This window comes from Triplophysa rosa, linkage group LG14 (assembly GCF_024868665.1).
Source record: "Triplophysa rosa linkage group LG14, Trosa_1v2, whole genome shotgun sequence".
Lineage (NCBI taxonomy): Eukaryota > Metazoa > Chordata > Actinopteri > Cypriniformes > Nemacheilidae > Triplophysa > Triplophysa rosa.
The window spans coordinates 20,604,090-20,624,455 of record NC_079903.1 but is presented as its reverse complement, the minus strand read 5'-3'; the positions used below and the strand labels follow the sequence as shown (position 1 = coordinate 20,624,455).

The window sequence follows — 20,366 nt, the reverse complement described above, 5'->3', positions numbered from 1 at the left end:
TATTTACATGTCTAGATGTAAATTAATGTTCCCTTTCTGTCAGTCTCTCGACGTTGTGTCGAACCGACAGATGACGAACCCCATCTGTCGGTTCGACACAACGTCTCGTTCCCTCCATCAGGGAACCGAGGTTACAAACGTAACCGAGACGTTTTCAAGCAACATACTCAGTGCAGCAAGAAATAACTTTTTTCTGTATAGAAACTTCCTTTGACAGTTTTAGGGTCACACAATTTCACGTTGTGCTTCAGCATGCCAGTTTCAGTTAGAAGTTGGTCATAAGTATGAAAACTGTAGGTGTGTCAAAGTTTGGCACGAGTCTCTCTGTCTTCCGGCCACTCCAGATTCATGTTGGCTTTAACTCAGGAGTCCAGCTCTTAAATCAGTAACATAACTCAAAGAGAGCGAAGAGTCACGAGGGCCCGGGAGCTTGAAATACGTACTTTATAACTCAAAGCATATTTGCTGCCATTATCTGAAGGTGCGATCAAGGTGTTAATAACTCTTCGCTGTGTGTGGTGCCATCCTGACAGGAAAGTGTTTGAAGGGTGTGAAGGTGGACAGGATGGGCAATACACATACCTACACGTGCACAAACACACGTGCCGCAAAAGAAGCCAGTACCGCCTGCCTTTCTGACAAATTTTTCCATGCTCATCTTCCGAGCCGCCAATTCGCAGTCGGACGTACCATCCATCTGCAGTATTCTAATGTGGTGTGGAGGGTATTGGTGTGCCCTTGGCAAAAAGGGACTGGGCGTCGCAGGCCAAGTGTGCCCATAAATTGCACCAGCGGCAGTTTTACTGTCGGTTGTAAATAGACGGTCCTGCCATTTTTTACGACAGCTATCACTAACTCATTCTGATTCTTATTGCCTCTCTAACGCCGCCGATGGCCGGCCTGCCATTCCTAGCGCCCGGCTCTTCTGTGCTGCCAAACGGCAAAGCGATTTATCGCTTCGGTGTAACTGTGGCTTTAACAAGTACTGCGGCATTTAATTGAATCACTTGATTTCTTGTTCATAATCACACATATGGGCACATGCAGAGCCGGAAGGGAGTGTTATGCTAAATCCTTAGAGCTTTGGGAATCTTTGATAAGGGAGATGTTTGGAAAATGATCGAGGAACGTGAGGTTTAATGCGATAGGTGGATTAGGTGGCAGATGGATAAAAAAATCCAGAGCCGTGTTATCAAATTTCAAAATATTGACAGTGTTTTAATTTTTTAAATGTTGAGCAAATAAATCTACCATTTAGGTGAATTATCAAAGTGTGTTATGTACAGATCTTTACATTTTTTCAAACTCAAGGTTTCCATGGAAAGTATGATTTCCTAGAAGTATAAGAAATGTGTTTAATGCTGGGAGTAGGAAATGAAATGAACAGTCATCCATTTTAGATCCAAGACATTCTGGTGGTGAAATTGCTTTAAAATGATTTGTCTATTGTCCGTTGCTTGTGCAATCTCTTAAACAAACCTAAATAATGCATGCAAATACATAATATTATTTAACCAATAATTACACATTCCCAGTTAAAACACATAGGTATTCTACATAAATAGGGAAATAAATCTATTAATTTACTTGGATGAAGATTCCTTCAAAGTAAAATCAGATTTTATGATAATCATACATTTTTGACACGCTTGTTTCAAAAATGTACCCGGGCTGCGTTCAGCCCCGACAAAACGTTGCAAAACCTTTCTAAACGGAAACGGTGGTGCGGTTGAACACCCTGTTGTGATGACGCAAGAGTTGAACTATGGCAGCTGAGAAGGCCGTACTTTGTGTTGTTTTTGAAGAATTTTCAGAGCCTGATGAAATCGGTATAAATACGTGTTTAATACTGCAAAATACATCTCTTCTAATATCTTCAATTGTTGCGTATTCCGAGCTGCACGGACACATTTAAATGACTTTACTTGGACCCATTGTGCGAGCTGTCTCTTTAATACCGCGTGGGTTATATACATGTTGCTGCTGATTGGGCCAACATTCTTGACACGCCCACCAAACAAGAGAAAACGTATCTCAAACCCTAGCTGTGTCCCAATTCGGGGGCTGCGTGCTTTGAAGGCTGCATTTTAAGACAGATTGCGTCACAGCAGAGCGACTGAAGGCTGGTAAGGCTGTCCCGATTCAAAGGTTGCTTCAAATGCAGCCCCAAAATGCGACCTTATTTCTGCGGGTTTTTAAGGATAGAACGAATGTATCCTTCACAGCCTTGGGTATCCCGAGATTCATTGCGCGCCTGTAACGGCTTGATATTTTTTAAATAATTATTCAAAACTTTAGTTAAATAAAAGTATGTAATTCACAAAAACGGTCCATTTCAGTGTTTTAATATTATATATGATGTTGTTCATTAATATTATTGCTGCATTATTGTGTTTTAAATTTCTAAGGTTGGTTAATTTAATATACTGTTGGGCTGTTTTAATCTACATAAACATGTCATATTCTCTAAAATAAAATATAATTTTTCTGGCTCCGTATTTGTTTAAAAAAGTCAGAAACGTCACTGCTGTGTCCTGCTGCTATCGCCACGCAACATGAGCAGCAGGTGACGCAATTAGGAAATCCTCCGCGAGGCTAGCCCGTCTCATTTCAGTTCGGTTCTTGGACTTTTGAGGCTGCGTGCTTTGAAAAACAAGTCCTCGTTTTTAAGTCCGCGACCTTAAAGGTTGCAGCCCCTGAATTGGGACACAGCTCCTTGTTGCACACCGTTGCAAACCGTTTCCAGGAAACGTGTCGTTCAACCCGGGGAAACCGTAGCACTAAATCCTTGGTGTTTTGAGTCAGATCCATGGGCGTGGCTTGTTGGTTTTGACTAAATCCTTGGTGTTTCAAGTCTTACGAAACCTTTACCCTAACCCACACCCTAACCCTAACCTTACTCTAAACTACCTTTGATTGTTAAAATCGCCTAAAAAACACTGTTGCGCACTGTTGCGTGATGACGTCAGACTCGAAACACCAAGGATTTAGTGAGAGCCGGTTTTGAGCTTGAACATGCCCCCGTTACCCTCGCCATGTAAGCATCTGGACAGACCAGGGACCTATGCGAGGATCCTGTTTGTGGACTTCAGCTCCGCTTTTAACACCATCATCACGGACACCCTTCAGAATAAACTGGCACAGCTCTCCGTCCCCACCTCTGTCTGTCAGTGGATCAACAGCTTCTTGACAGACAGGCAGCAGTTAGTAAAGCTTGGTAAATTCAAATCCAACACCTGCACCATCAGCACTGGTGCTCCTCAGGGCTGTGTTCTCTCCCCACTGCTCTTCTCCCTTTACACGTATGATTGCACATCTAAAGACCCCTCTGTCAAGCTCCTGAAGTTTGCAGACGACACCACACTGATCGGCCTCATTCAGGACGGTGACGAGTCTGCTTACATACAGGTGGTCAAGTAGCTGGCTGTCTGGTGCAGTCTTAACAACCTGGAGCTTAACACGCTTAAAACTGTGGAGATGATCGTGGACTTCAGGAGAAAGCCCCCTGTTCTCCCCAAAGTTCCTGGGCACCACAATTTCTCAGGATCTGAAGTGGGACACTCACATTGACTCCATTGTTAAAAAGGCCCAGCAGAGGCTGTACTTCCTTCGCCAGCTGAGGAAGTTCAACCTGCCACAGGAGTTGCTGAAACAGTTCTACTCTGCCATCATCGAATCCATCCTCTGCACTTCTATAACTGTCTGGTTCAGCTCAGCTACCAAATCTGATCTCAGAAGACTACGGAGGGTAGTCCGGACTGCTGAGCGTATCATTGGTACAACCATCCCCACTCTCCAAGAACTGTACTCATCCAGAATGAGCAAAAGGGCTGGTAAAATCACTCTGGACCCCTCACACCCAGCACACTCCCTTTTTGAACTGTTACCGTCTGGTCGACGCTACAGAGCACTGAGCACCAGAACGACCAGACACAGGAACAGTTTCTTCCCTCAGGCAATCCATCTTATGAACACTTGACATTAAACGCGGAACACACAACTCTATTTTACATTATTTATTCACCAAATTTGCACATATCAGACCTGTACATACATAATTGTCTATATTGTATATTGTGTTTTTGCTGTTTTGTACATTGCCTATTTCTATATTATTGTATATTATTTTATTTTTTTTATCATCTGTGTTCTGTCCTGTTGCTGTCTTTCTGTTGCACTGTGGAGCTTCTGTCACTATAACAAATTCCTCGTATACTTGGCCAATAAAGCTCATTGTATTGTATTGTATTGTATTGTATTCTATTCTTCTATAATGGAGGCTTCTGATTGGATAGGATGGTCACGTGATCGGTCAGGTGCAGCCCATGCAGGAAGTTTGAATGTTTAAAGCGCTAAACGTCAGGGGAGGCGGCATGTTCAAGCTCAAACCGGTGCGCAACGTTTTGCTACGGTTTCCGGGTTGAACGACACGTTTCCTGGAAACGGTTTGAGATACATTAGGCTTGTTCGACTTGATGCGGCGCCGCAAGATCCGACAGGTGGATGACATCAAAGTACCGCGAGAACGATTCGAAAGCAAACTTTTTATCGTTTTTCGAATCGCTCTCGCGGTACTTTGATGTCATCCGCCTGTCAGACCTTCGGCGCCACATCTAGTCGAACAATCCTATTTTCTCTTGTTTGGTGGGTGTGTCAAGTATGTCAGCCCAATCAGCAGCAACATGTATGTTGTATGTACGCGCTATTAAAGAGACAGCTCGCACAATAGGTCCAAGTAAAGTCGTTTAAATGTGTCCGCTGCAGCTCGGTATACGCAACAATTGAAGATATTAGAAGAGATGTATTTTGCAGTATTAAACACGTATTTATACCGATTTCATCAGGCTCCGAAAATCCTTCAAAAAGAACACAAAGAATTCTCAGCTGCCATAGTTCAACTCTTGCGTCATCACAACAAGGTGTTCAACCACACCACCGTTTCCGTTTAAAAAACGTTTTGCAACGTTTTGTCGGGGCTGAACGCAGCCCAGGTGTGTTTACATGAATACGTCTCTGAAAATGGATTACTATTTTTAGGTTTGTTTTCCCGGAGCTACACACCAAAAACACGCTTCAACAACAGTGAGTTGTGATATAATTAAATGACATCAGTTATTCCTAAATGAATTGACAAAATGCAAATCACATGATTGATTGAATAAGTGAGTACATTAAGTCCACGCATTCCTAACCAAATAAATATTTACAAAGTACATTTGACTAATATCAAACTAACGGGACGCTGTGTTTCAAACAGTATTGAAAATAGGCTACATTCATAACTTGAGTCATTCGTGAAAATTTTAATTTCACATTTGCTTATACAGCCTACGTGCCCATTGTATATTTTAAAGACGTTTATAAAGTGCTTTGTATTTACCACACGTTAATGCATAGAGAGGGCGCATGCGCGTGTCTCTCTCTGGTTACCGTATACTGCGCATGCGTTGTTTAAATTGTCTTTTATGATTGTGGATGCAGTTTATTAACGTTTGTGAATCATATTTTGTTATTGTGTTGTTAATATATCGACTATTCTGAGTTCAGTTATCACCTCTCTTCTTGTTTTGCTGCTTCTGTGTTAATTTGTAGGTATTATATATTAATGTTATAACCCGAAAATGACATTAACTGCAGTATTTCACACAGGATGGACTTCTGCTGCATATTCTTGCTTGTATATGATTGCCTTTGATCTTTTATTTTGTCTGCATATTTTGGGGAGGTTTGAGATAGTAAATGACCTCTATCAAATATTTATAGGTTCATTAAACACATTGATTCTTGGTAAATGGTAATGTGGCCTAGAAGTTTGTAAATTGTTTAGATGTGTAATATTAAAAAAAAGTGACTACCTGCAGAAGTCGCGTTAACCAAAAATTCTCGAAATTGACGGATTTTTTTACTAGTGACGGTAAAATCTGAAGGCAGTCCTTCATTTTGACAGATTACAATAAGGGCAATTTGTAACTCGCAGTTTTGTCATTTCCCGTCATTAGAGTGTGATCGTAGGCTACTACCCCTGCCCTGAACACGATCGCGAAGGGACACGTGTTTCCCATTAATTAGCATACTTACAATACTTGGTCCGTTTGGAAAATGTCCGCGCGACCAGCAAAGACTCGCGGAGATGCATCTGTCACAGACCCCCGCGTCGCATGCACACATAAACAAAGGCGCGCAGTGGTGCGGTGTTTACAGTTTTTTTCCTTCAGAAAAGCGACTAGCATCTTTTTGGATAAACATTAGCTTTCGGTCAGTGGAAAACTATCTCTCCGCGTCTTCTCTGTTCAGTTAGCGGCAGACGAGCACATGCATGACCAAACCGCTGCTTACTTGTGAGTAACGTTACAAAACACCCTACAAGTAGGGATGCAAGATAAATTATCGACCATATCCTATCGGATGATAAATGGACATTTTTTATGTTATCGGTATCGGCGATATATTATAGCCGATAAATCATAAATAATTTCCTTTGGTTAAACTTCTTCAGCTGCACGCTGCTCACAGTTAAAATCCAGTACAGTACTGTCTTTCTGTCCTGATCATTTACTTACTGCTAGTAGCAAAACATTGTTGATGTAGGTACAGTATGTAGATACAGTATTTATGAATGTATAAATTATAGGAACATATAGCATATTGTTTGAAACAGACTGCTGTCGGAATGCGTTCTGTCTTGAGACCTGTTAGACATGTGGCTATTAAGAACATTTTTCTGGGTTGCTCTGGAAGAACATCTATAATTTGTTTATTAAAGCCACAATATGGAATAATTTTGTTATGAAATATCCAAAAATCACTTGCACAGTGTGATATATTTCATGCAGTTGTGTACTTACATTATCCCAAATGTTCCCAAGAATGTGCAAATCCAGAGAAATTCCTATTTAAAATAATGGCCCGTCCCTTGTCTCCCTTGTATTTGTCGCATATCAGTGACTTAATATCCGCTGCTCCGCACTACCCTTAGTTTCCGGTTGTAGAAACTATGACAACACGCAAATGCGGAAGTGGTTATACAGCATCTGGGACGCAGCATCTGTTGTTCTGTTATTATGGATCACGATTACTCTTTGGCGAGTAAAGGAAACCCCAAAAAAGTGTAACCGTAGGCCAAATGAGGCAAGCAGGCTTGTGGACAAACGAAGAAATAAAACAAGGATTAATATCTTCGTGGCGTTTTCTAAATGGAGAGAGCTTCGCGACCAACTTGGACTCGACAGAGACTCTGCTCTCGCATGTGTTTTGATAGACAGGTAAGCAATTTTTTTATTGTACACGAAATACTCATGCACAGATTATTTGAATAGTTATGAATCCAGTTAACCTATGAAATATAGTATATGTCGCACAAAAATATGTAGCCAGTAACGTTACTTGTAAATACTGTGGGTTCGTTCTAATTTACTTTTAAAAACGACGACTGTATGACTGTTTGAAACAGGTAAAACTGTGTACCATTATGCTACCAAATCAATGGACAAAGTCCAATATCAGTCGCGGGCTAACGTAGCATTACATTCCACGTTTCTTGCAAGCTAAGTCACTACAATGATATAAAATAAAATTCATTCATTACCTCGTCCGTGAACATGATGGGCGATCTCCATACGCCTCTGGATGGTGAAAACGACATGTCCCACACTACATAACGTCATTTATTTTCGCCTTTTGTTGTTGTTTTGAAAGTGCGCCATCTAGCGGGCCAAATATTCCATATTGTGGCTTTAAATAAAAAAAATACCAGAAAAGTTTGAAGGTTAATGAATCGTTAACTAGTGTAAAGTAGGCTTGGTACATAATTTCACCTTGTTTTCTGCAGTCAATGTTTTCAAATAAAAGCAGTTGTCCACATTTTGCCTTTTGTTTCAGTCTTAGGGAATTTTATATTAATATTTAGATACTGTATATTGGCCAATATACCGGTTATCGGCTTCCAATGTTAAAGAACTATCGGTTGTCGTTATCGCCAACATTTACATATCGGTGCATCCCTATTTACAAGCACCTGTCATTGTTACTGACTGATACAGCACTGAAGATAGCCATGTGCTGAAACGTTTGCTCGTGTGTTTGATTTTATTCACTTGCACTTTTTGCACAATGCAATTTACAAAATAAAAAAATATGAATAATACAAACAACATGTCCTTATAGACTTTTTTGAGTCTGGAGTTGATCAGTGTGCATCCAGCCATCCTCCTATCTATCTTCAAGTATTCTACTGGCTTTATGCACCTGCAGAACAAGGAATCTACTTTTCTATTTATCTGGAGCGCTACAGTATTCCTTCAAATTGTTACTGACTGGACATATGAACATAAACATTTGTCTGTAATTATTATTTTATGTCTGACAACAGAAACATTAAATATATAAATTAATATAAACAACAACGGCTTTATTGGGAATTGTATTAAAATACAGCAAGTTCCTTGAGTAAATGCAAGTGCAGCGTGATGACGTCACGAACATGCTAATTACCACGACGGGTAATAATAGATTATGACAGATTTTTTACGAGCCTGTCCATCATAAAAAAGTCTAGCGCAACCTTTGACTATCTGCCGATCTAATCTTGATAACAGCTCTTGTGACAACTAGCCCCAGTCTCCCTTATATGTACTGTGTGGATATGCAGTATTTATGCTTCACTTCCATCTCTTCCATACAGACCACCCTGAAAGATATTTTATTGTAGATTCGATGCCTTATTCATGTGGGCTGGCTATGGTAGTTGTCTTAGTAAAATCCTCTTCTAGGTACTCAAAGGCTTTTTCTGCCATAAGATGGCACACCTTGAGGATAGTATATTGTTTTGGTGATGATACCAAGCGTCACAGAAAGCTCTGTTGACACAGAATTGTGTGTTTATGGCATTAGGGCGTCAGGTGGTATGAAACTATTTCTTCTTTCTCTCTGTCTCTCTCGTGTTGGTATGACTGTTATAGGCATTTACAATATTGGAATAGCATTTAAAAGACGAAAACAAAAACAAAGCAAGTTGACCCTTGGTCAGTTGAGACAGGGTATGTACAGTGTAATAATTGATTCAGTCAGATCCTGCATTTTAATATGAATGCGTAACAGATACAGATTATATGATTAAATCCTCCTGGACCAAAATCTGTATCCGTTACGCATTCATATTAAAATGCAACGTGGACTAAAGTTCACTTATTATGATGATAAATAAACGTAAATATTGATTAGCAAAACCCATTAAGATTGAATTAACCAGTAAAGCCCAAGCAGCATTGTTCCACTAAGCCTCTCAGCTGAACAAGTTCTAGTTTAAATTTCCCGTTGCCCAGGCGTATTGTTTAGCTAAACTTGTCAAATTTGTGCTGAAATGCATTTCCTTTATGTTTCAATAAACCCTCTTTTGCTTTGAAAATCCATGCACTTGCGCTTGCCAGTTTATAGCAATGCATGAAAATAGGTCCATTTGTAGAATTAATATTCATAAGCCGGGGCTACTTGAGGCTAATAATAGCCGTTGTCGCAGCAGTTATTTCCTGTGTTGGAAGTTACATTGCTCTGATTGCGGAGAACTGTAATTGGAAAGTTAATCGTTAGCCAGATGGTGGGAATGCTGGAGAATTATTATTATCGCTATTTCAGGGCTGAATAACATTTGTGTGTGTATAAACAGAACCGAATGGTGTCCGGTACAGATTTGCAAACTGCTCTAGTCATATGAGAAGTGGGTGCAGCTATGTGTCTGAATTATCAAGACGGAGAGGCATTATCTTTGCAATTGCCCAAACTCGGAAACTAGCTACAAAAGAGCCAGATTGCAGCAGAGAATTTATAGCGACTGTGTGCTATGTCACTTCCTGTGCCCAAAACATGTTTCATGTTGTGCCGGGCTTTGCTGCGACTGGGAAGAGAGACTTTCCTTTTCTTTTAGGCCCTATGTGTTTTTTCTTCTGTCTTTCAGCATTTCATTATTTCAAACTCTACAGCTACACACACACCTTTGAAGGCTTACATTGGCCGACGTTGCTGCCGAATGGCTATGTGTAAATTTTTTAAGAGGTTTAGCCGTACAGAGCTGGAGAGAGGCATTCCTGGCAATGCTGGCACTGTTGGCAGCGTCCCCTTAAGGTTTGTTTTCTCTTTACATCTTTCCCTCCCTCTCCTTTCTTACAGTCTTTAGCCTTACCCAACTTCCTTTCCTTATCACGGCGTTGCACTCCGCTCCCGTTTGGACCGTGTCTATCCAGGGGGTTCTTGTCTGGGGTTGATAAGCTGTCAGATTTACCCCAACATGGATCCAAGAGCCCCACTACCCATGTTTCAACACCAAGTCCAGGCCCAACCTCCCACGTCTCTTGTGTCTCCTGTATCTATCACCCAACACTTGGCTCATATCCTTCTCCTTTGTTCTCGAATGTTGAAATAAAGAGGTAGAATGTATTAGAGTAACAGGCCCATCTACAAACAGTTTAGGAAAACTGGCTACCGGGGAAGATTGACGTAGACAGCTTGAGCGCTAGATGTCGTCCAGCCTTCTAAAATGTGCACCGAGTTAATGTTACACCAGATTTTATCTGCATCATAGGAGCTCTTAAAAACAATCTAGCACCAAGGAAATATGAGAGTTTGTATTGTTAATGTCTCTGTTTTTTCCAACCCGGGATCTTCATTTTCCATCTCGGGCTTGGCTGAGGCAATAATTAGCAGCTTATGCAAATGAGCCTTCATTTATCAGACAATCGCCGTTCTTTAAATTACAGAGCGTGCTGGGAGAGTCTTTGACTCTTTTCATTGGCTGTGGCATTGACTTTGTTTTCACATCGCAGGGCCTCGGCTTTCATAGCATTAGCTTTGCCGGCATCCGTGTCACACTCTTTGCGAAGACAATGGTTTGAGATTACATTTATGAGAAATGACATCAGAATCATTCAGAGCGCTTATGGCAGTACTGAGGTAAAAAAAAATGACTATGAACAAATCATCCTTATGCGATCTTACGTAACGTTAAGCGTGTTGCTATGGCTTGTGTTGGTGTACCGGTGCTTTGCTTTCTGAGAAATCGTATTGAAAAATCGGTACGGCTGTTCTGTGGCCTTCAGCCTTACAGAAATGGCACAAAAGCGCACACCACCATGTTCTAGGGTTTTGAATTCATTCATAGATAAATGGTTCAGTGGACCTTGGCAGATCTGAGGTAAAGATGTTCACACACAGAGGTCACAACTGGCATGAAGGACCAGTTTTTGCTCAAACCCCGAGTGCCGTCGTGGGCTCAGGTGTACTGTGGGGGCAGCTTAACTTGGAGCGGTTTGGCTCTGTAAAGTTTGACTGTTGCCACGAGCGTGTTCAGTTTCTGGAGTTTTTCTGCATCCCGGTTTATCTTGATTAAGGTGGTTTTTGTGTCTCTCCGAGGTTTAGATTGATCTGTCTTCATTTCAGTTTTCCTGCGTCTTTGCATTAGGAACAGATGCTGTTTTCCAGTAAGCGAGGCTGTAATTACACTGCTGTGTTTCTTTTGCGTTTGCTAGAGAGATGATGTGCGTTGTTGTGTTATTTGAGGTTTGATTGTGTTTGTATATCCGTGCATGAATGCAGACGGTTGCAGTCGCGCATTTGAGAACTAACATTTGATGAATTTTTAGTTTGTCATTTTTATAGTCTTACCAGACTTAGTTCTTTTAGCATTTCTAACAAAACAAATAGATATATTTTGTAACTTTCATTTATTTGATAAAAGAGTATAATGGCCAACCGCATACATGTAAACATATTAGTGGTGCATCACAGTATAACACAATATACTTGCACAATATGTTACAATATATTACGATATGATGTATTATTGCAGTATGGCTATATTTTTATGTATTTATTTTTAACTATGTGATGTTATGGGTATTGTGGCTAACTGAGTAAATAAGTTTGTTATACCGATTTAGAAAAGACAGTCTTGTGAGTCTTTGACTGTAAGAAACTACCTGGCACACTACACTACATAAGATTTGGAAGGTATGAAAGCCTTTGATGGAAGACTGTCATGTTCTTCATAAGTCGAAGCCACTTTAATATACTTTCTAAGAGCTCACAAGTCAGTCACATTTTGATTGACAGCCAGCACAGCCAATCAAATGATTTTTAGGTGCACTGTGGAGATTAAAGGCGGAAGCTCATCTTAAATCATAACTTATTCATGTAGATAACAGGAAATGTTTTCATATGTCATTGTTTGCTGTAACTGTCAGCCAAGCCGTCACTAATGGCGCTGCTGTCGCCGCGGATGTTATTTACGCGCTCTGTATGAATCCAAATGATGATAAATCTCGTGCATATCTCTACCCTCCCCGAGCCCAGCGAGCGTTCGTCCTCTGACAGCAGTTTGGCAAATGTAACGCTCTTTAACGTAAGCGCTTTGCCTGTCGGTTTGTCTCCGTTTGAGAGTTTCAGGCGGTCTTCATTTGCATGAGCACCTCCTGAGGGTCTTTAAAGCTCCTAACTTTCCCCAAGCCGAGAAGCAAACCTGCTGACTACGGCAGTGTCCAACATCGCTGTTTCCTCCTCCTCTTATCTCGTCTTTCTCTCATCCTCTCGGAGTTCTCTCTCTCTCTTTCTCTCTCTCTCTGATAGTTGAAGCTGAGAGTGTTATTAGTGTTTAAAGAGCTGCTCAGCCTCCGTTGGCTCTACGTCTGTTGTGATCAGAGCTCCAGGATTAGCGCTGTCACCACATCGCATCGCTCTCCGCTTCTCTCCTCTCCCGGCGCGTCCCTTGTGACCCACAGTGCATGTTACGCTGTTATTTCCTTCCCACCTCCTCACCATCTCTGGAAACTCCTCCACACAGACGAACACGCCGTGGCGGCGAAACTACAGAACTGAAGAGGAGAGGAATATTCTCACTGTGTACTGGGACTCGGCTACTGCAGGGAAAAACAGGACTGTGTGTGTGTGCGACCGTGCGCATGTTTCGCGGGTGTCTCTGTGCAGGGTAGACTGAGCTGCGCTGTGCCTCTCGCTCGCTCTCTCTCTCTCGGATGATGAAGGCTCTCGTTCGCATCACCCCGTGATGGAGCTTGACTAAGGAGTAGATCTCACACACATGCGTAAGCAGACGGGCAGGCTCACGGCAGAAGCGCACGCACGCCTGGATTGTGACCGATGACCTGCCGTACGCGTCAGGTTCCTCGCACCCCCCGTGCTCTGCCGAGCAGCCACACGGGCAGGTGAAGGACCTTCACCTTCAACCCCTCCCCAGACCCTTGGAGATGTTCCTCAGGACCAGCTCTGGACTCCTCCTTTCTCCCGTGAGACTCGCTCTGTTTCTGCTGGTCTTTTTGGACACTCCCCATCCATCCCTCCAGGGCAGGAATAAGAGCAGATGGAATAAGGGGGGTAAGTTTAGAATATGTGACTTTTTGAGGAAGTGTGCAATGTTTTGACGCTGTCTGGGTGGTTGGATGTTTGTGTTTGCTGAACTGTGTGTGTCAGACTTAAAGGACACTTACAGATGACGCTTTTCCTGGGATAAACGCTTGGGTTAAATTTGTCATCGGATTTGACCTTGTTATGTCATGAGTTAATTTCGTTGTGATTTATTAGCTTCAAAATCTAGTTTTCACTCCTACAGGATCTAGCAGGGTGTTTTGAAGGCTCTGAAAGTTGATGGATGACATTGCCTCCGTGCATCACGATCAAGTCTGTTTTTGTCCCTTGTGCGCCGTGTGTCTCCGCTGCGTGTGCAGACGCAACTCAGCTAAAAGCTTTCCCACCACGCTTATAGAATTGCACTTCCTCTGCGCTCTGCCGTAGGAGGTTACTGGGCTCTCTAAAAGACACAGGGAGGTAGAGAGCGAAGGAATGAGAAACCCACGAGAATATGCGAACGTCTTCACCCGTGTGTTGCGTGAGGGCACAATTGTGATTTGGTGTGGATGTGCTAGACCAGAACCCCTCTCGCCTGTCTCACTTCTGTGATTGTGGGATAAAGTCTTGTTTTACCAGGCAGGAAGAAGTGTTAATAATTCAAAGCAGACCCCTGTTTCACGAGAGAACCGCTCTCTCCCCCCTTCACAGGCATCTAATCCCCTTTGTGGGATTAAAGAGAGAGCGGTAATCTTAACGGCCGCTCCTGGCGACGGCTCATTGATGCTCATCCGAAGCCCATGGGTGCTGCAACCGATACATAGTTTTTCAAAGAGGTTCCTGCAAGCCTTTGGCAAACACGTTTTCCCCCGTTACTGCTCTGTTGCGGCTGTTTCTCACCCCTTGTTGAATCTGATCAGTTCTTACGCGTGCGTTCCCACTGTTTTTCTTGGATAGGTTTGTGCAGATGGTGGGTGTATTCTTTTGGCATCACGTTTGTCAGTCAACAACAGGTGTCAGATGGACTTCAAAGATGATTCACGTCTTGTCGAGTGTCAAGAAATCAGAGAGCTGATTCGAAGGGCAAGCTTTGGAACTACAGCTTTTACTTTTACTACAACATTTTTTTCACCTAATATTTCATCAGACTTTCCAAGGTTTTTACATTTATTAAGAGTTAAATAAATGTATTTGCACTAGTTCCACTCACTGTCTTTTTTTATTTTAGCCTGTTTTTTTGTTGAGATCAATGATGTTGTCCTTGAACAGTTTGTATTGAGTGCAAAGCATAGTTGCGGTATGTAAGTCGAACCCCTCCCACTGTTTTATCCCATTTATGATGATGTCTAACATTGAAAATCACACAGCCCTACACTTTTTAAATATGATAATCTGCATATAGGTGGGAAGTAAATAAATATGATATCCCTGTAATCTTTGGCCTCCGGTGAGAGAGAGGGCACTCGCCGCCTGTGGTGTAATTAGGGCGCATTTAGAACAGCTGTGTGGTTTCGCCTCTCTGTAAAGATGACATGGCACGCCCGATTACCGCTGCATGACACTCTTGAAAAGGTGTAATTTTACCTGTGGATATGATAAGATCAGCGTAGCATGGAGACATTTGTCGCTGCACTGTCATTACAAGCGTTTAGAACAATCTGCGGTGCTGGTTTGTTGTGTGTGCGTGAGTGTTTGCCCGGTAACAGCGGCGACTGTTTCTTGAATGTTTACGTTGGCTTTTAAATGAGCGTAATTCTTAGCTCAAGTGCTTTGTTGGGTTGGTTTAACTTGTGCTTTGTGTACATCTGTGTTTTAGCTTCTCAACATGCTGCTGGCTATGCAAATGTAGAATTAGCTGCATTTTTGCATTCATCTTAAACCGTATTTTCTGTTGAGACCCAGTGCATTATGGGTAAGAATAATGGTCATTTCAAAATTAACTTCATTAAAGGTGTTTCTGTAGCTCACTTGGTAGAGCGTTGCGTTAGCAGAGTAAATGTCAATCCCAGAGAACACACGTATCGATTAAATGTATAGATTAAATGCACTGGATAAAAGCATCTGCCAGACGCATGCATGTAAATATTAGTTTCTTTGACCTCATCCAGTCTCAGTAGGCAGATATTAGAAAAGCTCATTCTCTGTGTTTCATCACAATGTATAGTGTAAGGAGATTTTCAGCATGACTGCTGTCTATTCTAGTAATGATGTTTCTGTGTGAGGTCTATTTGACTCGAGCCACACACACTGTAGAACAAATCTAACCCATGGGAGTGTACTCTATCTCTGTACTGTTTACACAGATACAAGAATCAAATGTGAAAAATGTATTTCATTGTACACTACAGGTCAAAAGGTTGCAAACACTTACTCCTTTCTTTATACTTTTTCTACCTTTTAGAATAATAGTTAACTATATCAAAACTATGGAGTAGCACAGTTGTACCTGTGGAAATTATGCAGCAAATAAACACATCTAAAATAAATCAAAACTATGTTATATTTTAGCATCTTCAAAGTAGTCACCCTTTGACTAGAATTTGCTAAATTGTTCTCCTGGTAGTTTATCATTCAGCTTCTTGAGGTCTCAACCTGGGGAGCTCTTTAAAGAGTATTGAAGGAGTTCCCAATCTATTCACGGCTCTTATTGGCTGCTTTTTCTTCATTATTTGGTCCTAGTCATCCATTTTTAAACATAAAATTTATACATAAAATTTTATACATTAAATTTTTGTTTTGTTTTCTAATGGTCCATTTCAGTCAAACCAAACCTTTGACTGGTACTGTATACTTAATGGAAGACACATTGAAGAATAAATTTAGTTTATTAGGCTATAAGTTTACATAAGAAGTCATGAAGTATCAACCAATGTTTTGTAAATTGTTTTAAAGGGATAGTTCACCCAAAAATGAAAGTTCTGTCACACCCTCTTGTCATTTCAAACCTTTATGACTTTCTTACTTCTGCAGAACATAAAAAATATATTTTAAAAAAATGTTGGTAACCAAACAATGGCTGTACCCATTGACTTGCATTGTATCGACACAAAACCAATGCAAGTCAATGGGTACTGCCATTGTTCGGTTACCAGCATTCTTCTAAATGTATTCTTTTGTGTTCTGTAAAAGAAAGTCATACAGGTTTGAAATGACAAGAGGGTGAGTGACAGAATTTTAATTTTTGGGTGAACTATCCCTTTAAAACAATTTACAAAACATTGGTTGATACTTCATGACTTCTTATGTAAACTTATAGCCTTTAAAAACAATTTACTGGCGAGTAAATAATTGTAGAACTTTTTAGGTGAACTATCCCTTTAAAGCTATTAAATGGCATTGAGGTCATTAAGACTCCAAACAGAACAAGCAGGTTAATTTTAAAGTTTCATCATTTACTATCATTTCTAACAATAGACGCTCTTAACACCATTAACATCTTAAGCCTAGGTCATCCATGTGTCACATTTTGCATGTGAATGTAACTGTACTTAGCATCTGCACTCCTCTGTTGTCCATCCACTCTCTCTCAGGTTATCTAAAATGAAATTCAAGTTTGTTGTCTCCCCATTTGTTTTAATGTGACTGTCACTGTGGACTTTCTGATGGCAGGCATTTCTCATGGGTCATAGTCAGACCTCTGCTATCTTTCACTTTTTCTTCCTCTCTCATATTCTCCCTGACATAAAAACACACAGCTATATCCTCACAAAATGTAAATGTGCCAGTCAATCTCTCCATCCTAATAGAGGTTTATTCTCCAGGGCCACCGGAGGGGCATGGTGTTTAGAGGGCAAACCGAACCCACTCAATGTCACCCTCCATCTGTTTGAGACCAGAACCCAATGTTCCCTTCAAAATATCCTCCCCACCTGATATTATTTCCCTTCTCCACTCTCATGGTCACTGAACCCCTGAAATACAGACCCTCCACATGACAAATGGCGAACCGCGAGAGGACCTGTAGGCCTCCTGCTGAGAGGAGATGGCACACCTTCGAAACCATGCTGAATTCTAATGCGCTTGCTGTGCGCTTGGCCGTCTGGTTTTGTCGTGACGGTCTAGTCCATGAAAATGAACGTAATCCCGGCGCTCGGAAGTGTAATGTTCCCCTCAGGTCTCCGTCTGCTCGCGACCGTGGAGAATCTTCACGCAAGTCGCTGCTGGTGCCTCCGGTCTAATGAGGAAAAAAGCGCCTTGCTTACGGACCTCAATTCGCCACCCTTTCCGCTAGTCTCCGAGGTGGGAGTCTAGGGGTCCTGGGTGGCTAGATTTTCAGAGCGGGTAGAATCGGAGAGACAATTAACAATTCTCACAACTTGCAGCTTGTGCGGAATTGGATTTTAGGCTCTCTCTCTCGCGGACCAGATCTCTGCGGCTGTCTCCACGCTCTCCATTATGTGCCTGCGAGACAAGTGATACCAACTGTGCACAAGAGAATAATAATTTCTCAGTTCCTCTGAACGCTTTGCTCACCGAGCGCCTCGCAACAATGGCACATTCAATTATTTTCTACCCTCGCCATCAGTGTCGCAACATCTTCACAGAGTGCCCCCAACCTGATCGCCGCTATTATAACTGGTAATGATGTCTTTCTGGAGAGCTGAAGTGTGCTGGTCTATGGGGTCTGATACGCTTGTGTGTGCATGCATAGACACGCAGATACTCCTTGAAGGAAGAATCACAACAAACGAATGATGATGCCTTTGTGAAGTTTGGGTGGCCTGTGAAATCTAGATTTTGTCTAGTATATGATCTTATTGTTTCTGTGATTTTGTTTTTATCACTACAAACCCATGTTGACTCCCATTATATGGTCAGTGCTGGAAAAGCTACGTAGGATGACAAGCTACTCATCATTTACAGTTTGTGAAAATGAGTTTGCTTCTTGGACGTAATACGGCGTATGACTAGAAACCTGTTTCAACCTCTTTCAAGGTTATGAGTAATTTACAAATCGCTGCTGTCCTTCTGAAACCTTGTATCTCAATATTTTGTGATTTTTGTCATTATTAGTCATCCTTTATGTTTGTCACTGGGTTTTGCAAATATCTAACGAATAAAAAGTGCATGTCAACTTTGGCAACACAGTATTTCATCATTAAAAAAGTACAGTGTTTTTTCCATTTCCTGAAAAAGAAATGGACATGCAAGGTTTTGGAAGGACATCGACGAAATATAGCACATGAGTTAACCACACCTATTTATTTACATACTGCAATACACTGAATATAAAAATCACCTTCATACCATCCAGCCATTTTTTCCACATTACAGTCCACTTACTCAAATCCTTAGTTTGACTTGTGCATGTAACTATAATTCATGTTGAAGCTGATATTTAATCATTAAACCACCGTGTTATTTTTATTTCGGCTCCTGACGGACAGTAGGAGTGAAATATTTGTCCACGTTGGACGGTGTGAGTAGAGCACATCTGCCCCGTTCTGCCCCTTCCGCTCAGCGCTGCCATTTCCGTCACACTCTCTCTAATGAAGCTTCTGTCTAATTGCAGTGGGGTGCGTTCCCAACAGTATCACAGCTTTATGGGGGATTTTATGTGGGTGAAATGACAGCAGAGGCTGATGGATATGAGGATGTAGATTTTACGACATAAGACCCGCTCACTCCCGGCTTCTATTCATTGCTGCTCTCCTGTTTGCTCTCTCTCTCTTACTCTGTCTTTCGGAGTTGTCTCCCTCCCTCTCTTTCTTTCTTTCTCGTTTACACTTTCTTGAAATGAACACACACTAGCACTAGTCCAAAATGGTTCATTGGCCAGCAGCATCAACAGCACGATGGTAATGATATGAATAATGTTGAAGGAACCGTAGGGAACTTTTAATACACGTTACCAGAAAAGTTTGGGCACGTCTGCTCATGTTTATTAATGGGGCATCACTGTTGCTCATACTTTAACCCGAAGTGTTACGCTTTATTTTAGTAATGCACAATGAACATGAATGATATGTCAAATCGTCCGGTAAGTATGGAATAGATGTTTTGACCGAAAAAATAATGTTCTTATTTTTATCTGTACCTTATTGATTTATACTTTAAAGCATCAAAGGCAGTATCAATCTGTTCTCAGCACTCATTAACTGTTCGCTATCAGGTCAAGTTAATTCTTTAAAAGTAAAAATAGATTTGAGAAATTATCATTTTTACGTTTATTTATATATTTCTTAAATATGCAATCTGTAACTGTTATTGAGAAGGTAGAAGGAAAAAATCAGTGTTGAAAGCTGTCTCCTTACCTTACGCAGATTCACCACAGTAAGCATATAATAATAATTTATCAATTATTATTATATAATAATTGGGTACGTCTTTGTCATTTGGCAAGTACGTAAAGTAACTTTTTTTACTGTTTATACAGAGATGGTTATAGAGAAGCACAAAAATTGTGGATTACTACTTTAAAGGAATTACAAATTTCATAAATTCAAGCAAAAGATCACGAGAAACAAAATTCACGAATCAGTGTCCAAACCTTTGGCTGGTAGTCAATGTTAAAAAGGTAACACAGGACTATTTTTAAACCTTTTTCGTATGAATCATAACATAACACCAAAGGACCAGTCTGGTTTTGGTCTGTTTGCCTGTCCTGGGAGATGCACCCACAGATGGTCGGGCTGGTAATCTAATTGAGTGTGATATTTTATATTTTACTATGTTGAATCCTAAAAGTGAGAAGCTTTTGTAGTCACTGTCTTTTAATCTTATTTTTCTGGCCATCATCTACACTAATAGGGTTTTGTAATACACGTCAACAGACCTTCCACAGCCTCTTTAAAATCTCTCTGTTTATTTCCCTGTTAGTTATTTTCATGTGTCTCATATAGTTTAACTTCATTAGACTTGTCATTATTTTGATGTGACTCGAGATTTGGCTCCCGAACTTGATCACTACGTCTTGATCTTCCTTAAAAAGGCCCCTACAGGATCAACAGTGTCCAATGACCCTCTTCCTTGTTCTTCAAATTACGTCACAACCCAAATCATGTCATTAGACCGAAACATCA

At 41.1% G+C, this 20,366-nt stretch overlaps 1 protein-coding gene across 10 annotated transcripts in view; it reads left to right on the top strand.

Annotated features, from left to right (window-relative positions):
* robo2 (roundabout, axon guidance receptor, homolog 2 (Drosophila)) overlaps window positions 1-20,366 on the top strand; it is a 363,309-nt gene that overhangs the window by 57,038 nt on the left and 285,905 nt on the right. For 2 of the 10 annotated variants that reach the window (XM_057350406.1, XM_057350404.1), the window contains exon 1: window positions 12,587-13,374. The exons of 2 other annotated variants lie outside the window; for them this stretch is intronic. In XM_057350406.1, the coding sequence (XP_057206389.1) occupies window positions 13,248-13,374 (127 nt within the window). In that variant the 5' untranslated portion in view covers window positions 12,587-13,247. Of the gene's footprint in view, window positions 1-12,562; window positions 13,375-20,366 lie in introns of those variants that run through there. 6 more of the 10 variants (XM_057350409.1, XM_057350408.1, XM_057350399.1 and 3 more) reach the window with 6 other exon arrangements.